Source organism: Lynx rufus, unplaced genomic scaffold (assembly GCF_022079265.1).
Source record: "Lynx rufus isolate CCGP_SWC_20201006 ecotype Redwood Valley unplaced genomic scaffold, mLynRuf1.p SCAF_11, whole genome shotgun sequence".
NCBI classification, from domain to species: domain Eukaryota; kingdom Metazoa; phylum Chordata; class Mammalia; order Carnivora; family Felidae; genus Lynx; species Lynx rufus.
In genome coordinates this window covers 31055491-31078407 of record NW_025814825.1, presented here as the reverse complement: position 1 = coordinate 31078407, position 22917 = coordinate 31055491, and the positions used below count along the sequence as shown (strand labels likewise).

Below are 22917 nucleotides of genomic sequence, written 5' to 3'. Positions count from 1 at the left end.
AATTTGAAGCAGGCTCTAGGCTCTGAGCTGTCACCACAGAGCCTGATGTGGGGCTTGAACTCATGAACTATGAGAAGGACTCTTAACCCACTGAGCCACCCAGGCATCCCTGGGCACCCCCAAATCTTATTTTAAATGTGAAAAGGAAGTTTTCTATACTAAAAAATCTCATAGTAAATTTTTTTTGTAGAACTATTCATATCATGAAAATTATTACTTTCTTATTATTTTCATGAGGGATGATTGTCAGGAACTCTTTGAGAACCTAGTGAATAAATGAGGGTTAGGTTTACTTTTGTGACACCAGTCAACATGAAGTTCACAATGTGGAAGTAGAAGGAAACATGTTTGCTCAACGCAAGATATATTTTTTATGTCTAGAAATAGATTGGCCTCTGAGAATTGACCTCCCCATTCCTAAGTGAGTTTTAACAAAAGTGAGATGAGCATCTGGTTGGGATCTTGCAATAAAAAGCCTACCACATTGCCACAGGTACTTGATAGTTACTGAGCACTTCATATTATCACAACTGACTGAGGCCAGTCTTTATTAGGGGGAAGATGAGCTAGTCTTTAGCTTCCCTTTAGTGCTATCAATTTGAATACTAATGACAAAGGCTTCTGCAGCACCTATTAGATCAGGTAATTTTAACTCTTCCCAGCTTTTACAAATCTTATTCAAATCCATGTACAGTTCTATATTTTAATTCTGTACATATCTGTTCATTGTATAATATTCTTTGGATTTACTGTTTCTATGATTAGTTTTGAAGGATGGCTTTAACAGAAGTTTCTAAGTTCTTGGTGATTGTCAAAGGTTAACCTACATCTATCCCTACTAATTAGATGAAATGATGAGTAATAAATAGCTTACCTAATGAATAGCTGAGAGAACACCTTTGCGTATCTTCCTAAAATCAAAGAGAATAAATGTGTAGAACACCCTTTAGTCTATTTTTTAGTCTATTTTAGCTTATAATTTCATAGCCTGGCCTACTGATGTGTCATCATTATTTTGTCAAATCTAGCATGATGTTTGGTAGCCTGCAAATTGATAAAATACAATATTGATAAAGTCATATGACTGAAGAAAGACTTTAATAAAATGTTGATAATGCAGTACTGATGAGTCTTTTCATTTTATGACTTCTTTGTGTGATGTAATCATATAATTTAATTTATAGGTAAGAAGGTGTTTTACCCTGTGGTGTTCAGTCTTTACAACCCTGCCATTGTTTATGCCAGTCAGGATGTACCACCGCCTGTGGAGCAGCAGCTGGTAAGATTCACTGTCAGGAAAGGCCACAAAGATCTTGCTAGATTCCTTTATATTTGTTTCACAAGTAGAAAAGAAAGTTTCCATAAAAAACTGTAGTTATTATAAACATATTTTCATTGTCTCTTTTACACCCCCCACGATAAGATGGTTTCACGTTTATTGTTTTAGAATTAAGTACCATTCTAGAGGGGGAAAGAAGAATTTAGGACACAGAGAAAACAATGTTCTAGAATATGAAAATTTTAGTCATTTCTGCCAACATATTTTCAGTAATAATAAATTTTAGGGACGCCTGGATGGTTCAGCCTGCTTCAGTTTCTGTGTCTCCCTCTCTGCCCCTCCCCAACTCATGCTCTCTCTCTCTCTCTCTCCCTCTCTCTCTCAAAAATATTTAAAAATTTTTAATAAAAGTAAAATAAAAATAAATTTTAATTTTAAAAACCTTATTAACTAAGGGCGCCTGGGTGGTTCAGTTGGTTAAGCATCCAACTTCAGCTCAGGTCATGATATCATGGTTTGTGGGTTTGAGTTCCGCATTGGGCTCTGTGCTGACAGCTCAGAGCCTGGAGCCTGCTTTGGATTCTGTGTCTTCCTCTCTCTCTCTGCTCCTCCCCTGCTGGCACTCTGTCTCTCTCTCAGAAATAAGTAAACAGTAAAAAAACAATTTTTTTAAATTAAAAGAAACCTTATTAACTAGAAATTAAAACTAAATAAGAAGGAATAATATTCTGTGGGCAATTACGTAGAAAGTCATGGTGTGGAAATGCCACATATTAGAACTTCTAGTTCTTTTTTTTTTTTTAATTTTTTTTTCAACGTTTTATTTATTTTTGGGACAGAGAGAGACAGAGCATGAACGGGGGAGGGGCAGAGAGAGAGGGAGACACAGAATCGGAAACAGGCTCCAGGCTCTGAGCCATCAGCCCAGAGCCCGACGCGGGGCTCGAACTCGCGGACCGCGAGATCGTGACCTGGCTGAAGTCGGACGCTCAACCGACTGCGCCACCCAGGCGCCCCATTATACTTTTTTTTTTTTTAATAAACTTCTATGTTGGAATAATTTAGATTTACAGAAAAGTTTGAAAGATAATATAGAGCCTTCCTATACTTCACCCAGTTTCCCTAAGGTTAATATCTATATAAGTGATGATCAAAATTAGAACTTAACATTGGTAAGTACTGCTAACTACACTATAGATTAGGATTTCATTACTTCTTCTACTAACATCCTTTTTCTGTTCTAGGTTCCAGACCAGGATACTATATTGCACTTAGCCTAATCTTTTATTGTTAATATTAAATAAAAATGGAAACAAACTAAGAAGTCAATTAAGATGTTAAAAAATGAAAAATAACTCTGAGGAAAGAAAGATAAAGGCAGAAATTAATGAACCAAAAATAATAGTTTCACTAATATATAGGACCTTAATCTTTATGTGCAAAAAAAATTTTTTTTCTTTTTTTTTTTTTTTAAGTTTTATTTATTTTTGAGAGAGACAGAATGTGAGCAGGGGAGGAACAGAGAGAGGGAGACACAGAATCCGAAGCAGGCTCCAGACTCCAGGCTGTCAGCACAGAGCCCAGTGCGGGGTTTGAACCCACGAACCGTGAGATCATGACTTGAGCCAAAGTCAGACGCTTAACCGACTGAGCCACCCAAGCGCCCCATGCAAAAAAAAATATTTTAATCAACGTGGACAGATTTGGGGTAAACAGAAAAACACATTGGAAATTAGAATAAGAAAACATTGAGAGAAATCATTTTTATATGGTAAGTTTAAAAAAAATCTAGATAAAAGATTTGAGCATTTATAAACTATTAACATGAGCAAAGTTTTTGTTAGTGCTTTATGAATAAAAAAGATGGAAGCTTTGAAAAGACTAAGAACCACTTAAAAAATTAGAACAGTTATCAAAAAATTATCCTGCAGGTGCATAGGTATAATGTTTTACTGGTGAGTTTTTCCAAAAAAGAACAGTTAGTACCATATGATCTACTTAATAAATTTTATGAAGCCAACATTCTCTTCAGAGGAACACCTGGCAAGACGTTTATATACACATACCCTGTACCTTATCTGTAGGCCAGTGTTACTGAGGAATATAGAAACAGATGGGATCAAAATGACAAACGAAGCACCCACATTTGCCTTATCTGGCACCCTAAATTCTTTGTAAAAGTGAATTACTAAAAACAAAAAGGTATGTTAGCACTGCAAAATGAGAGAAGTGCCACTCACTGGTAGATCCATATTTTGAGAAATTTCTGTAAGATGGCAGTAGTTGGCATAGGATCAGTAGTGGAGAGAAGAATCTGGAACGTGTTCAGGAGAACACAAGATGGGGCTGCTTTGCATCCTCTGAGCTCATAGAAGGCAGAGAGTAGTGAAGTATGTATTCTCTGGCCGTGTGCTCAGCAACAGGCATCCTAGGCATTGGACTGTAGCCTGCAGCAGGGTATGTAGTTCTGGAGCAAGAGAGGCAGAGCAGGGTTTGGGGAATATTGAGTTGCAGGGTGGATAGGGAGCCCCAGGCTCTGAAGATGAGCTACTCTTGGCACATTTGCCCCTCTTCCACTATTACTGGAGATAAGCCCCTCTACTCACAACTAACAGCCAAGGGTTTTTGAACAGTGATTTTTGAAACAAAAATCAGTAGCGGTTAACCAGGAGTAGCCAAACCAACAGAAAAACAGAAAAGATAACACACGAGAATATGAATACAGAATGAAAACAACTTTAAGATAAATATGTGTTTAGGAAGAGAAAACTTTAAGTTCATAAAACCAGATTTGGTGCTAAAAAGGTCAGAATTGGGAAATTACGAAAATCTAAAACTCACTAAATGGGCTGAATAGTGGAATGGTCACAGTTGAAACAAATTTGTAAACTAGAAGACAAGCCATCTGGGCACACAAAGACCAAGAGAGATGATGTGAGAGAAAAACTGAGACATGAAGGATCAGTCAAGAAGCTCCCAAAATTGTTGATTGAATAGGAGTTCCAGAAGGGAGAAAAAAGAGAAAACAGAGGAGGAAATAGAAGAAAACTTCAAAGAGCCAAGGAAAGACAAGTCTTCTGGCATTTGAGAACAATGAAGGGACAATCCTGATAGCTTTTAGAGACACCAAAAATAGCAAACCCCAGCTTGTCTACAAAGGAGTAAAAATCAGATTGGCATTCACCTTCATTTTGATAATATTGGTGCTAGAAGACAATCAAACAATACCTTGAACATTCTGAGAGAAACAACTTTAATTCTGGAATTCATATTTGATCTGTTTGAGAGCAAAATAGACATTGTTGAACATTCAGGGACTCGGTTTATTTCTTACAGACCTCTTCAGCAGAATGAGAAATGAGCCTGTATGAAAGAAGATCTGAGAATGTAACAGTAGTCAACAACAACAAAACCCCAGTAAAACTTTTGTTTAAACAGTTGTTGATGAAACACATAATAAAAAAGAAATGAATAACAATTGGGGATTTAAAAGTCAAACGGTACATGCTTACAAGTATTACCTAGCTCTGTCCCCTGAGAAGACCTAGAAGCAGTGATACCCCAAGAGTAACAAGCATACCAAGCTTCCAGATCTTAGTGCTGGGACAGGAAATTAAGGAGCCTGAAGGTCCAGAAAGTAAGGAAGTACTCAAACAACAAAAGGGTGAGGTGAGGGTCTGTCAAAGGGACACAGGAGCCTGGAAGAACTCTCGATGGCAAAGCTGGAACAATTTGAGCACAAGATAAATAACATAGTCCTGGATTGCAACCCCAAGCATAAAATAAATATCCTTGAGCCCATACTGGTATAAATAAATAGTGGAGGTGCGCCTAGGTGACTCAGTTGGTTAAGCGTCCGACTTCGGCTCAGGTCATGATCTCGCGGTTTGTGGGTTTGAGCCCTGCATCGGGCTCTGTGCTGGCAGCTCAGAGCCTGGAGCCTGCTTCAGATGCTGTCTCCTTCTCTCTCTGCCCCTCCCCTGTTCTCTCGCTCTCTCATAAAAAAAAAAAAAAAAACATTTTAAAAAATTAATAAATGAGCAAGTAGATAAATAATAATCAATGGGTAGACAAGCTCTTTAGATAAAATAAGAGTAGATGAGGGGAAAGAGATCAGTCTTCTTACAGAATTCCAAACAACTTATGTAGGTATTTTCTTTTCCAGTAGGTGGAGCTAGGTGACTCACTTCTAAAGAATCAAGTATGGAAAGAGAAAAACTAACTTTTCAGGGGAGAAACCTGGTAGACACCACCTTAAGCCCTAAGTGATGAAGGCTAACATTACCAGGGTTGTTAGGCACCCCTGATATGATGTAGCAAGAAGGGCATTTCACTTCTGTGGCCTTCCCTCCAAAACCCTAATCATGAAAAGCATCAGACAAAACCAGTATTCTACAAAATACTTGACCAGTACTCCTCAAAGTTGTCAAGATCAGGGGTGCCTGGCTGGCTCAGAGGAGCAGATGATTCTTGATCTCGGGGTCATGAGTTCGAGGTTCACGTTGGGTGTAGAGGTTACTAAAAAAAATAAAAGTGTCAAGGTCGTTAAAAACAAAACTAAGAAACTGTGACAGGTTCTCAGGAGACCAAGGAGACATAACAGATAAATGCAGTTTGGTGCCTTAGACTGGATCCTGGAACAGAAAAAGGACATTAAAGGAAAAACTGGTGGAATCCAAACAAAAGTCTCAAATTTAGTTAATAGTAATGTACCAGTGTTGATATCTTAGTTTTTATAAATGTACCACAACAATGTAAGATAATAACATTTAGGGGAAGTTAGAATTAGATGAGAAGTATATGAGAACTCTCTTTGCTGCTTTGCAACTTTTCTATAAACGTAAAATTACTCCAAAACAAAAAAAAAATTATTTATAAAAAAATTACTTGATAAAAAAAGTGCCAAATGGAGTCAACATATGAGGGTGAAGAGAAATATAAAAGCATACTAATATTCTTGTCTGGTTTGGGAAGATGTGGGAAAAGAATAGTTTGAATGTAGGTTCATTCTAGATGTTATGCAGAAAGATAAGTTTAAGTGCTTCCACTTCAAGCTCTAGCTTCGCTCCTTTGTAACCTTTGCAAGTTACCCTTTCTAAACTTCAGTCTCCCCACTTAAAGTAAGACAAAAGCTTGCTCTCCTTAATGTGTAATATTATCTCCTTAATATTCAAAGTAAGTAGGAAATACACCAATAGAAAAAAATGATTAAAAGACAGTTGGTAATAATTCACAATAAACATATTTAAATAGTAAACTTACGAAGAATAAATTAAAACAGCAGTGCGAAACTTTTTTGCTGCTGTAAAATCACTGTTTAAAACAGCCATGCAAGCGAGGCCGGCAGGATGGAAGTCTCCCATCCCTGCAGGTGGTGTAGGAATGCAGGCAAGCTCCCTGGGCCAGGAGTTTTCAAACAGGTTCATCTCTCTGATCCAGTAATCTCCACTCCCAGGATTCTCTCCTGAGGAAGCAGAGCTCTGGAGTAGCAATTCACATAATAATATTGACAACATTGAAAGCAAGTAAAACTCTAATGATAAAATAATAAATTGAATTATAGTACCTACAGTGGTGAATATGTACCTAAAGGAAAATGTTCATGAAATGTAGGTATATACAGCAGTGTAAATGTAGCGGAAAATATAAAGTTTAAAAAGTGGGGAATGGGGGCACCTGGCTGGCTCAGTCAGAGGAGCATGTGACTCTTGGTCTCAGGATCATGAGTTGAAGACCCACGTTGGGTGTAGAGATTACATCAAAATAAAATTTTTAAAAAACGGGAAATGGTGTATCTTTTTTAGATGATACTTTAATGTTAATGATGGCTATTTTTTTATGTACCCTTTTCTCTGTGTAAGGTACTGTTCTGTTTTTCATACATGTTAACTCATTTAATCCTTCTTACAACCTCTGAAGTAGGTGCTATTTTTACCCCGGTTTTACAGACAAGGACACAGCTGTATGGTGATTGAGTGCCTGCCCACGGGCCTGGCAGGGTTGGGGCCAGAAGGCTGGGCCATGTGTCTCCACTCTTACCCAGTGCACAAACTGCCTCTGTTATATTAATTCATCCAGTAGGGTTCATGCTATACCAGCCATTACTCACCGCTGGAACCCCCAGCACCTGGAACCATATAGACATGGTTATCATTCACAGGAGTATTTATTCTGGTAGGAGATGGAAGATAAAGTCAATTAATAAATACCATACAGATCATTAAAATAGGCTGAGCTGTGAAGAGTGATTAGGTGGTTTCTGTGGTGTGCTTGGTCAGAAAGACCTTTCTGAGATTGGGCTGTAGGAGAGGCCATCCAAGTAACAGGAACCTGCTACCCTTACTGGGGAAAAGCAGTTGCAGGCAGAAGGAGACACTAGTGGGTTTCCTAAGGCGGCTGGAGCACAGTGGGCAGTAGGGCACAAAGCTGAGCCAGTCACGTAGAGCTTGTTAACACTAAGGAGTTTAGGCTAAGTGTGATAGAAAGCCTTGGGAGGTTTTGATTCTATGGAGAATGGATTGTGTGTGGCTCCTGCTGCAAAGAGCCAGTTGGGCTTTTGCAGCGGACCAGGGAGGTGACTGTGGCTTGAGTAAGGATGGTGATTGTGGAGAACGGTTTGGGTGTGATTTGGCTGACAGAACTTGCTGGTGGACAAGATGTGAGGAGTAGGAAAAAGACAAGAATGGCAAGAGGAGAGATAAAGAGGTCAACCTGAACATGTTGGTCGATTAGATCCTCAAGGGAAGGTGTCAGGTTGCCACATGGATTCTTGAACCTGGCAGCCTGTGAGGCACTGAGGGCTAGAGATATAGGTTATAATGTGGATAGCTGTGTCCCCCACATGCTTAGGAGAGGGACAGATAAAAATAAAATATGAATAACCAGGGATTATTGACAGTGGAAATGTGGTGGTTTAAAAATCAAACAAAACCAATGACTTCTTTCCCCGAATCTGATAACTGGAGATTTTTAAAAGAAGTTAAGTTATAAAGGAAGTCATAATATTTGTAAAATCAGAATTGTCATGGAGTAGAAATGTCAAAGTGAGTGTTTTGTTTTAATACTTTTGTTTTGACTAAGGAGATAAGAATATTAGAGCCTGGTTTTGCCACAGAAATTATGCCTCTATAAATTTATTTATTCATTTAACCAATGTTTATTGAGAGCCTACCATGTGCCACATGTTGTTCTAGGTGCTACAGATATGGCAGTGATCAAAATCAACAAAAATTCCTGCTGTCTAGGAGCTTTACATTCTAGAAGGGGAAGAAGCCCCTCTCCTGCAAAAAAAAAGAAAAAAAAAAAAAAGAAAAAAGGAAAATGCATACCTCACGTATTAGCTCCAACTTAAGCTGAGTCCTCAGTTGCTGCCTTGTTCTGTTTCCAGCCAGTTCTCCTATTCCACACAGCAGCTTTTTCAGACTCTCCTCACTCCCGTCAAGATTTGCCTCCTCTATAGATAAGCAGTAATTCCCATGTGGCTTACAGATCACTCACATTCATTATATCCAGAACCCAGCTCTGCATTGTTCTGCTCTGGGCTGGCCCTTTCCCTAGTGCCCCCACTCTTGGGGGATGGTACTACCATTGTTCAGGACAGCAGCCTGCTGTCACTCTTGGTTGATCCTTCCCTCTCACCCTTACTCCTGCCCATTTAGTCACTTGCTAACTTGTCAGTTTTTGTACTCAATCTTTTTTACCTCCATGCAATTTTTTCTTTCTGAACAAACCATGATAGTCTAAAACTAGGCTTCCCATTCCTAGATTATAACTGGTGCCTCTTTAACCAGCCTCCCTTCTTGTCCCCTTTTATATCTCTTCTCTACACTGTAACCAGAGTGATCTTTCAAAAATGTCATCTGATCCCGTTACTCCTTCTGCCCTGACTCTTCAGGGAAATTTCCATTGCCATTAGGAAGAAGCCAAAACATGTGACCAGGTACCCCATTCTTTCTGATGAGGCCTGTGGATCCCTTAAACCAGGAGTCAGCAGTCTACAACCTGCTGCCCAAAACAGCCTGCTGCCTAATTTTCTCTGGCCCAGGGGTGAAGAGTGGTTGGAAAATATTTTTGAAATAATACTTCATGGCAGATGAAAATGATATGAAATACAAATTTCAGTGGCCATAAATAAAGTTTATTGGAACACAGCATGCTCATTTGGTTACTTATTGTCAATGACAGCTTTCACACTACAGTGGCAAAGTTGAATAGTTGTGACAGACCTCTGTGTTCTGCGGAGCCCAAAATATTTACTGCCCATTGTGTTGCAGACGTTTGCTGAGCCCTGGCCTAGAATTGTGGTCACTTCTACTTCTGTCTCTCATGTGGTCCCACCATCCTTCACCCACAGTGCTCTCTCCCATCTCTGGATCTTTGCACAACCTGTTCTTTTGTCTGCAACTTTCACTTGGCTAACTCCTGCTTCTCTCTCAGATCCCAGCTCCAACTTCATTTCTTCTAGAAAGCTGTTTCAGAACCTGGCACGCTGGATGAGATCTTTCTTTTCTGTCATCCTCATGTCCGTATCCTTACATCTCTCCTTACCCAACTCAGACTCCATAGTCAGTCATTATCCATAGCCTTCTTGTTATACTCACCTCCTTCATCCCTCCTCCCAATGTTTTCTCTTAAAACCCCAGCCTGGTTAAGGGCAGCTCTCACCCAGGCCCCTGAGCAGTGAATGTGGAGGGCAAGAAACACAGCCCCACTATAGGGCCATTGCTTTAAATATCTGACCATAGCCCTAACGTTCTGCTCCTGACCATAGTCTACCTGCTGTCTGTCCTCCAAGCCAGCCACACTGTCCTTCTCGTGCCTCCCAGCACTCCTCACCACTCCTCCCTCTCCAAATATCTTGCTTCATTTTTCACTTAGAGGAGTGGTCAGACATTCTTCTTTACTGTGTCATGAGATCTCTCAGCCTCTCCCCATTCCCAGTGGACAAATTCCCCGTGACCCCTCATAAGCCTAGCCTGTCCTTTTCTGTTGAACTAGACCTTATCCCTCATGCCTAAACAAGGACTCTCATCCCCGCCATCCTTCACTGTCTCCTATCCTAACATTTGCCTCTTATGGATCATTACCATATACATACAAAAATCATGTAATACCAATTATCTTTTTAAAATGTTAATAGCCTGTTCTTGTCTGCAGGGCCTCATTCTTCTGCTCTTGCCCTTGTTTTCTCTACTCTTGCCTTAGTCATTCACTTACTGCCTCCGAGCCATTGTACATGTTACCCTCTTTACCTGGAATGATGTCCTTTAGATATTTGCACAGCTCACTTCAGTATTTCATTACAGTCTCTGCTCAAACATTATCTCCTCAGAGAAGCCCCTTATGGCAAAATAGTCTTTCTCTCTCTCATGTTCTCCCATTGTCCTACTGCATTTTTCTTCCTAGCATGTGTTACCACCTGAGATATAGATTTATTTGCTATCTTTCCATTAAAACAGAGACTCTGTGATGGCAGAGTCTATTCATACTGCTCTATTCATACTGTTGTGTCCCAGCTCCTAGTACTGTGTCTAATGGATTCAAATACTTGTTGAATACATGAATAAAATAAAGAAGGTTTATCGAGGTTCAACGTTTACTTGATTCTGGGGGCTCTATATCATCAAAGCCCTGCTTTTCTTTTTCTTTCTCTGCTTGGACTTTAGTGGTGACAGCTTCATTTTAAAACTGGTCTCCCATGTGATAGAGAAGGAGTGCAGCAGTTCCAAGCTTCATGTCCACCCCTACTTGAGGCGTTGTCAAACTTACTCTGTAAAGAGCCATGTAGAAAATGTCTTGGGCTTTCCGGACCATACAGTTAAATTCCTATTGCAACTGCTCAGCTATGCCACTGTACCATGAAAATATGCATAGACAGTTTGTAAACAAATGAGTGTGGCTATATTCCGATGAAATTATTTTCAGAAACAGGCAGCAGGCCAGATTTAGCCTGGAGGCTGTAGTTTGCTGACTCCTGCCCTATACCATTCAAAAAAAGCAAGTGTCTTTTCTAGTAGCTCTCTCGGAGGAACGAAGGGGCTTTGTCTTCCAGAGTTCCCAACAACCCTTTTCTTTTGCCATGTTGTCCTGAATTTTGTCTGATTCCTGTTAGTGAACCAATTCCTCCAATTAGTGGGGTGACAGTGTGCCACTGGTAAAGAGTAGTCATGGCCCAGTCTGAAGCTGCAGGTGGAAGGAGCTTCCCTGAAGCTCATGGGCTACATGAGGCCAGAGAATTACCAGAGCAAAAGTGTGTACAGTCAGGAAAGGGGCAAGGAATAAATGCTGAGTAGGCACCAAATAAGATCTGTGTAGAAGTAATTATATTGTATTACAGTATGTGTTTGTGCAACTGTTACCCTCCCAGAAGAGAATGTAAGCTCCTTTGAGCTCAGACACCATACTGTTTACTAGTAACTTCAGCTTGCACCTTGTAAGGGCTTGAATTCGGGTAAATTAAATATGGCAAGAATCCTTTGCTCATGTAGAGTACTGTTTTTTTGTTGGTTTTGTAAGGATTTAATAATATAAATGCATGTGATCCATTTTCAGTCACATAAGCGATAGGAAAAATTATTATTTGGAAAGTATCTTAATTTTTTTCATTGTTGATTGAAACCTAGGTCTGGAGGGATTAAATTGAATTTCTTTTTTTTAACCAAAGGTTCACAAAAAGGATTCTGGCTTTTGGCGAGATTTTGGCTTTGGAATGACTTGTCAGTATCGATCAGATTTCCTGACCATTGGTAAGTGTATCTTACATTTAAGAATAGGACTATACATGTTTACTGTAGGGCCTTATGGCATTTTCTAAAGGCCTGAGAATCGAGTGTTTTCCTATTAAATTATGAATGTCTGAGATTGGCTAAAAAGAGGAGTCTGGAGATGTGAAAGGCAAAGTTTATAATAATGTCTCTGAGTGGCAAAAATGAGATCATAAAGATGAAGGTGTAACAGAATATTTACTTGTTTCTTGAAAATCAAACACTGGTTTTTAAAAACATCGGTTTGTCTTGTTACCAATATTTGCAGTTGTTTTGAATGCTCTTACAAAAGATCTCTACATAACTTTGGTGTTGTGCTCATGGATTATTACATCTGGAAGTAATATTAGAGTATCTAGTCCAGGGGCTTTGGCGTTTTTTTATTTAGAGATGAAACCCCTCTTTAATTATCTGTTAACTCTTATGGAAATCCTAGTATTCAAAAAACAAATGAAAAGACAACTGGTCTTTCTAGCTCTGATTGAAGTTAGAGTGGGGGACTTATAGTCACTGGCTTAATCATGCATTCCTTGAAGCCAGAGATGACCCTGAAGAATCTGGTCTAAGCCCCCTGCCCCCACTCTGGCTTCAGCCTTACCCAGCAAAAAATAGATTGTCAGAGTACAGTTTAAGAAAGCAGGCTGAAGGGGCACTTGGGTGGCTCAGTCAGTGAATTGTCTGACTCTTGATATCAGCTCAGGTCATGATCTTGCTTCGTGAGTTTGAGCCCTACATCAGGCTCCGTGCTGACAGTACAAAGCCTGCTTGGGTTTCTGTCTCTCCCCCTCCTGTGCACGCTCGCTTTCCCTCCCTCCCTCCCTCCCTCCTTCTCTCTCTCTCTCTCTCTCTCTCTCTCACACACAGAATAAAAAATAAAGCAGGCTGAAACTTGATTCCATGTCTCCTAATCAGTCAGTGGCTACATTTCCACAGCATATAAAAATATATTTTATATATTTATGCGTGTATGTATATACATATATATACATACATATATATATTTATTTTTTTATATTTTATAATAGAATATATTTTATGTACTTTTTAGGTCTGTCTTACATTCATTTTTATAATCATGCATTTGTTTTGGAAATTCCTCCACCTTGTCTCTTTATTATTGTAACATTTGAATCATGGAAAATCAGCAAATAGCAATGAAAAGACTATTAAATGAAACTAATGCCCTTTTCCCTTACTTCTGGCTTAATGAAACAGCGAGTATACATCATTGCCTTCTAACCTGTGTTACTTCTCACTGCTCCTTTCTCATTATTTTCTCTTCATATTCCTGTTTGATCTGTGTTGGTGCAGTTAATGGTGTCCCACATTTCTCTGGGATTGTTCATTTTTCATTATTCTTTTTTTCTCTGTTCTTTGGATTACATAATCGCAGTTGATCTGTCTTCAAGTTTGTTGATTCTTTGTTAGATCAGATCTTCTGTTGAGCTGCTCTAATGAGTTTTTTATTTAAATTGTACTTTTTTAACTCCAGAATTTCCATTTGGCACTCTCGGTCTCTCTCTCTATATATACATATTTATATATATGTTATATATATGTATGACTTCCCCATCAAATTAATATTCCCCATTTGATGAGACATTGTTATCTTACCTTCTCTTTAAGTGTAATTCTTTGAACATATTTATAATGGTTGTTTTGGAATTTTTGTAAAAACCAACATCTAGGCCCTCTCACAGTTTCTGTTGCCTACTTTTTTTCTGGTATACAGGTCACACTTCTCTGTTTATTAACATGCCTCCTAATTTCTTTCTTGCAAACTGAACATCTTAGTTAATCTATTGTGGCAAGTCTGGATATTGAATTCTCCCCCCCTGCCTCCAGGGCTTGTTTTTTGTTCTGTTTTCTGCTTGTTTATTTATTGACTTAGCTTTACTATGTTAATGAATTTTAACTCCCCACCCTCCCTCCACCCCCCCAGCAATATGAAGCCTCTCCTGTCACTCCTTAGGACATGTGCACAGTCACCCTGGGATGACATGAATTTAGTAGAGCTCTCTTTTACTTTTTCTGTGCCTCTGTTGGTAACTCCCATCTGTTAGACTCCACTAATTGCTCACTGGTTTGCACTCTTGTTTTTGACAGGGCTCTGGGGCATAAATTGCTCCACAGTCTGACCCAGTTAAATTGAACCCTTTTGCAAGGTAGTTTTTGAGGCAAATCTTTGAGTTTTGTTCAGACCTCAAAAGGGCTCTTCTTAGCTGTCTCTTTCCCTGTTTCTCTCCAGTAAACTAACTGGCCTACGTTTTAGCTTATTGCTCTAATGGAGCTATCAGCTTCCTCTGAATTGCTTACCACTAAAATCTCCATTATTTTCAAGAGCCCTGTTAGGCTTGAACTTCTGCACACTGTTTCAAATAAAGTCAGTTTCTTTGGGTCGAGCTTTGAAGCAGTTTGTTCTCATGTACTGCCTCCTCCCCTGGGGAAAAAAATCTCTGAGCCTCTCCTCCAGAGTGGGGGGGTGAAGACAGTGGCACCCTTCTCTCAGAGTGGCATCCCTACCTCATGGGGTAGGGGAAGAGCAGTCCCACTCCCTTCTGGAATGGAGCGTCTACCTTATAACTATAAGCTGGATGAGAAAGGGAGTCCCAATCCTCTCAGTGCTTGTTTGGAATTTGGCCTCTTTCATTGTGGAGCTTCTATTCCTTTCTCCCTTTCCTTGCCTTCTGATATTCCCATTATACATACGTTATACCTTTTGTGGTTGTCCCACAGTTCTTAGAAATTCTGTACTGATCTGTTTTTTCCCCCAGTCTTCTTTGGGTTTGCCTTTTCAGTTTTGGAAGTTTCTATTGATGTGTCCTCAAGTTCAGAGATTCTTTCCTCAGCCAGTACAAAGGCATTCTTCCTTTGTTACATTGTTTATCTTTAGCATTTTTCTATTCTTTCTTAGAAGCTCTCAGTCTGCTTACATTACCCATCTGTTCTTGCTTTTCCCAATAGAGTCCTTAGCATATCAATTAGTTGTTTTAAATTCCCAGGCTGATAATTTCAATACCCCTGCCATATCTGAGTCTGGTTCTGATACTTGCTCTATGTCTTCAATCGTTTTTTGTCTTTTAGTATGCCTCATTTTCTCTTCATAGCTGAACATAATGTATGGGGCAAGGCCTTTAGTAATCGGTGGTGAAGTGTAGGAAAAGAGGAAGCATTCTATATACCTGTGATTAGGCCTCAGTCCTTGAAGTGAGATTATATGTCTTCACAAGTGTTTCTCAGACACTGCCCCAACCTAAGGTGGAACAGGATGGATAGAGTGGGCTAGAGTTGGGTATGTCCTTCCCCCAGGTAGATTCGACTCAGGTAAAATAGTTTCTCCTAATGGCAGGTTTTGTTAAGAAGAATAAAGTGTTCTCTCTGGCTTGTTTCAAAATGATCACTTTCCACTGCCCTGCTGAAAGCACTAGGGGATTTTGCTCCAGTCGTCACAGTTTTGCTAGAGCTCCTAAAGGAGTATAGGGACCTTCCTATGACTGGGCCGCCTGAAATTTTCAACTCTCCGTCATTTACAGTTCAGATTTCCACCCCACTCTGCCCACCGCCACCTTACCCCAGTACTGGTTCCCCTGGAGATTTCTATTGGTAGGTTTCTGCTCTGATACTTGTGATTCTGTTTTACCTGCCTGTCTCTCCAATTTGGAGGTAGCCATTTGCTCTGTGACCTTATTTCTCTGAGGGATCTGAGAAGAGTTGTACATTTTTCAGTTTGTTTTTTTTACTTTTTGGTAGGATGAAATGACTTCTAAGCTCTGTTTGTGCTGGACCAGAAACTGGAAGTCTCCCATTTATGTTAAGTATCTACACCATCTCTAATATTTGAACAACTGATATCTACAAGGAAGAAAAACCAAGACGTATTATACATAGTGTGTATTAGTAAGGCTGTGACTATTTAAAGTAATACTTTTCAGAGAGCTCAGGATTATTGTCATCCTTCAAGGGTGAAATTAAGTGGCATATAATTATTTGACAGAAGACATAATTTGGAAACCTAGCTCCTAAAGAATTAGTTTGTTCTCAGTTTTTAAAAATCTTTTCTAGTTTTTCAGAAAACTCCAAATGGTTTAGGTTCTCCATGCTTCTTTAGAAAGTTCATTGTTCAGCTTAAGCCAGTTTGAAAATAGTCTCAACTTTTTCTCCTGTTTCATGTGTTTACCCATTCCAGTTATCCATTTGCCCCATCACTGCATCAGAATTGTTCTAGTAGGTAAGATTATAAATAACATGTATGTTTCCAGGTCTACCTGGGTCTTTTTAAGCTCTTAACTGAGCAGCACACACATGACCATTTCTTCTTCACGACACTTTCTTCGTTTGACTACTCTGATAGCTTGATCTCCAGAATTTTCTCCATCCTCTGGTGCCATTTGTCAGACTCTTTTGCTGACTTATCTTTCTCTGCATGTTTAACCTGTAGATGTTGGCATTACTTACTTAGGATTTAGACCCGAGCCCTATTTTCTTTCTAAACTCCTTCAGTAATTTCATCCATTCCTATGGCTTTAAATCATCTGTGTGCCCATTCTCAAATGTATATGTTCAGCTTAGACATTTCTTCTCTTTTCTCCTCTTGAAAATTTTCTGTGACCCAGAAAAACTTACGTCTCAAAGGATAATTATGTTAATTATAATAAGGGTGGTGAGATTATGGGTGATTTATATTTCCTTCTCCTTTGATTTTCTCCAGATTTTCTATATAACTTTGACGTTTACAAAGCATTCTCAAATATTTAATCTCATTTTGATACTCTGGACAACAGACCCTGCGCTCCTAGATGTCTGCTCCTAACTGACTTCCAAACCAGGATGTCAGTCTTCTCCATGAGGTGTCTTTAGGCTATACCATGCCATGTCATTTGAAGCAGAACATCTTGATCCTTATCAGGTCTGACTGTGCTCTAGCTGTCAGACAGTTACGTACAGTCCATTTTAATCCTGCAGGTGGATTCGACATGGAAGTAAAAGGTTGGGGTGGAGAAGATGTTCATCTTTATCGAAAATACTTACATGGTGACCTGATTGTGATTCGGACTCCGGTTCCTGGTCTTTTCCACCTCTGGCATGAGAAACGCTGTGCTGATGAATTGACCCCCGAGCAGTACCGTATGTGCATCCAGTCCAAAGCCATGAACGAGGCTTCTCACTCGCACCTGGGAATGCTGGTCTTCAGGGAGGAGATAGAGACCCATCTTCACAAACAGGCATACAGGACAAATAGTGAAGCTGTTGGTTAATGTCATCATTGGCACACTAGTCTGAACCACAAACCAGCACTATTTTTTTAGCCTTAATTCCAATTCCAGATGCAGTGCCTCTTTCAGAGAAGACACGCTTATTTTTTGTGTTCTTTCTGGCATTACTTTACTTTAAGCAGTTTAACTTGATATGGGAAGAAAAAGCAAGTGTTTCAGTGCAAAGCCTGTTTTGTGAGAATACCATACTTTGGAATCACTGACAAATTGAAATCTGGTGTTTGCCCCAAAAGTAGTTTTGAGGTCGTTTCTACCCTGCACCCATGTTCTGATGTGCCCGGGTTGCATCTGGGTTGAGGGATGGAATGTGTTGTGCTCAGGGTGGGTCAGGAGCATCCAGTCCTGCACAGAGGACAGAGTGTTATGGAGGGGTTGGGTGGACAAGGGTTCTTCACCTGCTGACCACTGAGTCAACCTGCTTTTATATTAAGACCTTTAGTCAGTTGCTTGAAGAAACCTTTTCACTGAAGCAGAGGATGACTAAATGACACATCTGAAATTCAGAATCAATCAAAAGAAATCAGAAATAAAAACGCTTAATGTTGCTTAGCTCCCTGAATGTCTGGTATTAAACAAATGAGTAATAGTGAAAATACTTAGGTTAGAATCTATGACTCATGATTAAAACTATAATGTGTTATCATGTTCTGGATTAGTAGTCACAGTTGCTATGGATTGTTTTAAGTAAACAAACATGGAAATGTCTTTACTAGAACATTTACTTATGTTGGAGAGCAGGTGATATCTGGGAACATCCGTTTACATGAGCCAGGTGCTACCAGGGCCTTCTTATAGTGGTTCAGAATAGATGAACATAGCATGCTTTTGTGTGTTTTTTGCTTTGCATTGTCTCATTTAGCTTGAATCCGTATATATTTATTATCCTTTTTTTCCCTAATATGTTAATATATGCTACATCTGTATTTGTAATGTTATGCTACTTTGAGTTGAGAGAGAGTTTCTTGAAGAAAAACAATTTAATGAGGTATACCATAGATTACACTGATTTGCAAAAAGAGGTGGAGGGGAAAGTAATCTGAATGGAAATCTGAATTACAGAATATTTTAGAGAAATGTATTGTTTGCAGATAGAATATTGTTTTACTTGAGGTATAAATTATGTTAATGAGACAAGATGCATAAGAAGTTATATTCAGATAGGACTGTACTATGTTATTTATCACACATGGACCTTTTACCATACGGTCAATTGCTAGATCCAGAAATTGGAGATAAGGTGAAAGGCATGCATAGATTTTGATTTGGCTTTTAAAAGGGACCTATATTGTATCCTTCCTATTTGTATATAAACCCCTGAAAATTCACAGAAGAAAAGTCATTACTTTTTATTCAGTAAATCGTATCATCTGAAATATAAATTCCAAATTTCTTGGTGCTACATGAATTCATTTTACAGTAACTCTTATGAATTATTCTTACAAGTTTTAAGTTGGGTAGCATTTAGGCTTTTTTTTTAAGATGTGTAAAATGTTCTCTACAGAATTATTAGGCCATTGTCTCCTTTATATACAGTTATTTATTATGAAGACCAGTGAATTTTGGTATTTAAACTGAGAGAACCTAATTATTTGCGAAGGTAAGTTGCATCTTGTTTTTTGACAGAATCAAGTGATTTTACCTTTTCTCCTTTTTAAAAAAAAAAACTAGCCTTTAATTTAAAAATGGAAGCTAAGCAATGGAAACATACTGTGGCTTTGACATTAAATGGTACCAATAAAGTATTTTATTATCAAAATTTAAATGAAAATGTGATAATTTTTTTCTGTTGCAAAATACCATAAATACAGAAAAGAATATAACATGTAATTGTGTAATTTAAAGAGTAATAAAGCAAACAGCTACCCAGAGTGAGATAAAGAACATTGTCAGTGAAAGGCCTCTGTGTGCCCCTTCTTAATCACAAACCCTCACCCCCCATAATAGTAACCATTCTGATTTCTATGATAATTTTTCACTTGTCTTTCTTAGTTTTCCCGACTATATATGTGTCAGTGTACAAGAATTTCTTTAGTAATAATGTTGGGTCATCAGTTGTGTGTACATTCTGTTTCCTTTCCAAAGTGGACTATCTTCAGCACTGTGAGACAGTTCATTTTGCATCCTTGGCAATAATTTTGTTAGGTTTATTAATTCTTGCTAATCTAGTAGGCCTTAGGCATGAATTATAATTACAATTTGCATTTCAGTCTTTTTGCCCATTTCTATCAGTTCATAGGAATTCATCACATAACCAGTTCTTATTGGTTAACTATCTCCTCCCAGGATGTGGCTTGTTTTTTCCCATTCTTGATGGTACTTTTTCATTAATAAAAATTAACTTTAATGTGACTATTTTTTCCCTTTATGGATTCTACTTTTTATTATTGATTTATAACCTTATATTAAGGAAAGAGGGCTTAAAGCTATTGTTCTATATTGTCTTCTGAATACCTCATATATAGCTTTGCTTTTCCTAGTTAGGTCTTTAACCTAACTGGAAGAGCTTTTTATATGTGCCGTGAGGCAAGGATTGTATTACACTTTTTCCAGCATCACCTTACAATATAGTCCATATTTTACCCACTGATCTGCAGAACCATTCCCATCCATCAGATCTCCATACATGGAGAGGTCTGGTTCTGGGCTCTTTCTGTTCAATTAGGCTTTCTGTCCATCACCATACCCTTACATCATGGCCTAAATTACTATAACTTTATAAGAAATGAGTATTTCTAAGAGCTAGTCACTTGCCCACTCTTAACAATTGTCGTGGCTATTTGTGGCCCTGGTATTTTCATATAAATTTTAGAATAAGCTAGTTAAGTTTCACAAAACTTTCATGAATTTGATTGGGATTTCATTGAATCTCTAAGATCACCTTGGGGACATTTCACATCTTTATGATACGGAGTCTTCCAGTCCTTGAACACGACATATCTATTTAGGTCTTTATTGTCTTTCAATTAAATTTTATACTTTTTCACACAGTGGGTTTACAGGTATTATTTTATAGATTTTTCCTAGATACTTTGCATTTTTTATGCCATTGTAACTATCTTTTTTCTTTTTTTATTGTCTATTGCTGGTGCTTAGAAACCCAATTGATTCTTGTGTTCAGCAACCTTGCCAAAAACACTTAATTCTAGTGATGTATTTTTGGCTTCTTTCATATTTTTCTGTTATGCAATCATATCTCTATGAGTAGTAAAAGTTTTGTTTCTTTTCAGTTTTTATGTATTTTCCGTGTCTTACTGTGCTTGTTGGGATTTGTTGTGCAGTGTTGACTGGAGGTGATAATAGTGGACTTCCTGCCCATGTTTCTGATTTCAAGGGGAACACTCTCAGTGTTTCATCAGTAAGTATGGTATTTGCTGAAGGTGTTTTTATAAATACCCTTTATCAAGTTAACAAAGTTACTTTATACTACTGCATCTGTTGAGATGATCATATGGGTTTTTTTTCCATCTTTGAGATGTTAAATTAAGTTAATCAGTTTTCTGAAGTACCCTTGCATTCCTAGGGTAAACTCCAATCTTTCATGATATATTATTCTTATTATGCATTGCTGGATTTAGTTTATCGTGTGTGCGTGCGCACACACACACACTTCATTTGCATATCTGTGTATGTATTCGTGTGTGTATGGGTGTTTATGTGTATATACATTTGAGGTGTTTTTCATCTGTGTTCATGAGTTAATTATTAAGGTTATGCTAACCTATAAAGTCAGTGATAGGTCTTCCTCTTTCTGTTTCTAAAAAAGTTTTGTAAGACTGGAATTATTTCCTCTTTGAATATTTGACAGAACTACCTGAAAGCCACATGACCATGAAGTTTTCTTTTGGGGAAGATTTCTGATCACTGGCTCAATTTATTTAATGATTATGGATCTATTCAGATTTTCTCTTTCTTTTAAAGTCAGTTTTGATTGTGTTATTTTAGATAAGGTGCAGTCGGGGCGCCTGGGTGGCGCAGTCGGTTAAGCGTCCGACTTCAGCCAGGTCACGATCTCGCGGTCCGCGAGTTCGAGCCCCGCGTCGGGCTCTGGGCTGATGGCTCAGAGCTTGGAGCCTGTTTCCGATTCTGTGTCTCCCTCTCTCTCTGCCCCTCCCCCATTCATGCTCTGTCTCTCTCTGTCCCAAAAATAAATTAACGTTGAAAAAAAAAAAAATAGATAAGGTGCAGTCTTCTAGGAGTTTATAGTGATAAATTTGAAAATTTAGATGAAATATACAAAGTTGTTTACAATATCCTCTTATATCTGTAATATGTACAGGATCTATAGTGATAACCCTTCTTTCATTCCAGATATTATTTGTGCCTTTTGTTTTTCCTTGATTAACCTTGCCAGAGGCTGGCCAATTTTTTCAGTCCTTTCAAATAACTCACTCTTGCCAGCCACGTGTGAGGAATCCAGTTGTGTCACATTGTCCCAACATAGTATTTTCAATGTTTTCAATTTAGACCCTTTAATCTCTATTGAGTATGTACAGTTCTCTCATTTTGGTTTTATTAGTTTATTACTAGGGAGATGATATCTTTTCATGTGCTTATTGGCCACTTGAAGATCTTCTTTTCTGAAATGCCTAGTAACATTTTTTTACCTGTTTTTAAATTGCCTTTTTTTTTTTTTTTTTTTAATTGATTGGTAGGAGTTACTTCTGTATTCTGGATCAAGTCTTTTGTCAGGTTATGTATTGCAAATACCTTCCCCGAGGCAGGGGACTGTTTTCATTCTCTTAATGCTATCTGTTAGTAAACAAAAGCTGTTAATTTTAATGTCCATTTTATCATTTTTCTTTCTTTTATAGCCAGTGATTTTGGTATCCAATTTAAGAAACCTTTTCCTGCTCCAAAGTAAAGAAGAAATTTTCCTGTTTTCTTTTAGGTGCTTTATTAAGATTGCTTATAACTTCCCTTCTCATCTTTGTTGCGCCATTCATACTTAGATCTATGATGCATCTAGAAATAATTTATGTATATAGTGTGGGAGTCAAGAGTCAATCTTTAGAATTTCAGTGAAGGTCTGCTGATAGCAAACTCCGTTTTGGTTCATAAATATCTTTATCTCATTTAAAAAATATTTTTTGAAGAGTATAGAATTCTAGGTTGGGAATTTTTTTTTAGCACATTGATGTTATTCTGCTGTCTTCTGTCTTCAGTTATTTCCCTCATAAGTAAGTTATCAGCTTAAGGTTGATACTCCTTTGAAAGTAATCAACTTTTTTTTCCTGGCTGCCTTCAGGATCTCCTCTTTGTTCTGTATCACTATGATATGTGTGTTTGTAGAGTTTTGGGGGTTTTTTGTTTTTGTTTTTTTTCTGAACCTGCTTGAGATTCTTTGGGCCCCTTGGATTATTATTGTCTTTTATCAGTTCTGAAAGATATTCAGCTATTATGTTTCATTGTCTTTACCTCATTCTTTCAAAAGCTCCAATAACATGTTAGACCTATTGTTGTGTTCTCCGTGCCCTTTATGTCTCTTGTTTCATATTTTCCAATTTTACACTCTCGTAATTTCTTCAGAATTATGACCAAATTTGGAGAAGAGCCAAATTCTCTTTAAGAAATGAAAATGAATTTTTTAAATCCCACGTTTTCT

At 38.3% G+C, this 22917-nt stretch overlaps 1 protein-coding gene across 7 annotated transcripts in view; it reads left to right on the top strand.

Moving 5' to 3' along the window:
- Positions 1-19071, top strand: part of CSGALNACT2 (chondroitin sulfate N-acetylgalactosaminyltransferase 2) — a 45929-nt gene extending 26858 nt beyond the window's left edge. For 3 of the 7 annotated variants that reach the window (XM_047073137.1, XM_047073135.1, XM_047073136.1), the window contains 3 exons: positions 1185-1279; positions 11943-12024; positions 17005-19071. In XM_047073137.1, the coding sequence (XP_046929093.1) occupies positions 1185-1279; positions 11943-12024; positions 17005-17297 (470 nt within the window). In that variant the 3' untranslated portion in view covers positions 17298-19071. Of the gene's footprint in view, positions 1-1184; positions 1280-11942; positions 12025-15792; positions 16950-17004 lie in introns of those variants that run through there. The other 4 variants (XM_047073144.1, XM_047073139.1, XM_047073138.1 and 1 more) reach the window with 3 other exon arrangements.
- The last annotated feature ends 3846 nt before the right edge of the window (positions 19072-22917 follow it).